The 1,178-nt window shown below is 40.3% G+C and overlaps 1 protein-coding gene across 1 annotated transcript; it reads left to right on the forward strand.

Moving 5' to 3' along the window:
* Positions 1-9: 9 nt before the first annotated feature.
* LOC128277239 (uncharacterized) lies at positions 10-640 on the forward strand (the record flags this gene model as incomplete). Its single annotated transcript, XM_053015680.1, has 1 exon — positions 10-640. A coding segment is annotated over one exon (621 nt), but the record flags the coding sequence as incomplete, so codon positions are not given.
* Between the last annotated feature and the right edge of the window lie 538 nt (positions 641-1,178).

Here is a 1,178-nt window from a genome sequence, read left to right on the forward strand (position 1 = left end):
AGCAAGAAATTGTACGATGTCGGAAAGTGTTGCTCTTCGATGGTATTATTGGTTCTTCCGATTTCGGAAATGCTGAAGCATTTCTACATCAAATATGCCTTCCGATTGGACAGTAGTGCGAAAAATGATCACATCATCACTTCCGGAAGACTGTTTTCGAGCAAGAGCAAAGCCGTTCGTATTCAATGGAAACAATTGTTTCACTCAACACTGCTTATTGCCTTGGCTGTGTTGTTCTTCGGATTCGTTTGTCTGGTTCTTGGAGCACCGCTTCTGCAATACGAAGAAACACTTTCCCTGTCCTTCACATTAACTACAGTGACGATCTTCCCAGTTATGCTGCTAATTGGACATTCGTTAACATATAAACTGCTGCTATCGGAATCGCTCGAGCTGAAGTGTATCGTCGCAAACAGCTACCTTAACATGCTCAAAAATAACTGCATTGGTGTGATCCTGGGAGCATGGGGTGCGTCCGTAGCCGCTCCGCTGGACTGGGATCGACCGTGGCAGGTCTATCCTATACCGAACGTTGTTGGCTGTATCGTGGGATTGTTCGGTATGAATCTACTCACTCTGCTCAGAACTGCGTATGTTAGTTTCACGCAGCGGCGGATCAAAAAGATGTAAGAACGCCTGATTGCGACTTGTAACTAGTCAAACGCCAAAAATACAGTATTGTGTAATATTTCTATGATTGTTTATATTTATTTCAGTATTACACACACATTTCAGTATTACATTAACATTATCATTATTATCACTAAACACCATCAATTTCCTTTCCAATGAAACTGTTTTTGCTTCGTCGAAAAATTCGTCGATCAATTTTTCAACATCTTCAAAATCCTGGAAGCGTTGTTCTCTAAGAGCACGTCTCATTGAAGCAAAAAGGCAATAATCTGATGGAAATGGGTCTGGAAAATATAGCAAGGGCCTTAACGTCTCACAATTAAGAACTCTTTTGCATCTTTCAAAATTTGGACGATATGAGCGTTGTCATGTTGTAATATGTCTTAGCCGTGCCTTCGCACTCATTTCGATCCGTCCTATGGCTTTTAAACAATGTAAAATTGCTGCTTCAATGTTTCTGTCCGAATAGAAAAAAAGGATATGTCCCACACTATAACGAAGAAAAATTCAAAACAAATTTGAAATAGAGACAAAGCCCCATTCAA

Source organism: Anopheles cruzii, unplaced genomic scaffold (assembly GCF_943734635.1).
Source record: "Anopheles cruzii unplaced genomic scaffold, idAnoCruzAS_RS32_06 scaffold04884_ctg1, whole genome shotgun sequence".
NCBI lineage: Eukaryota > Metazoa > Arthropoda > Insecta > Diptera > Culicidae > Anopheles > Anopheles cruzii.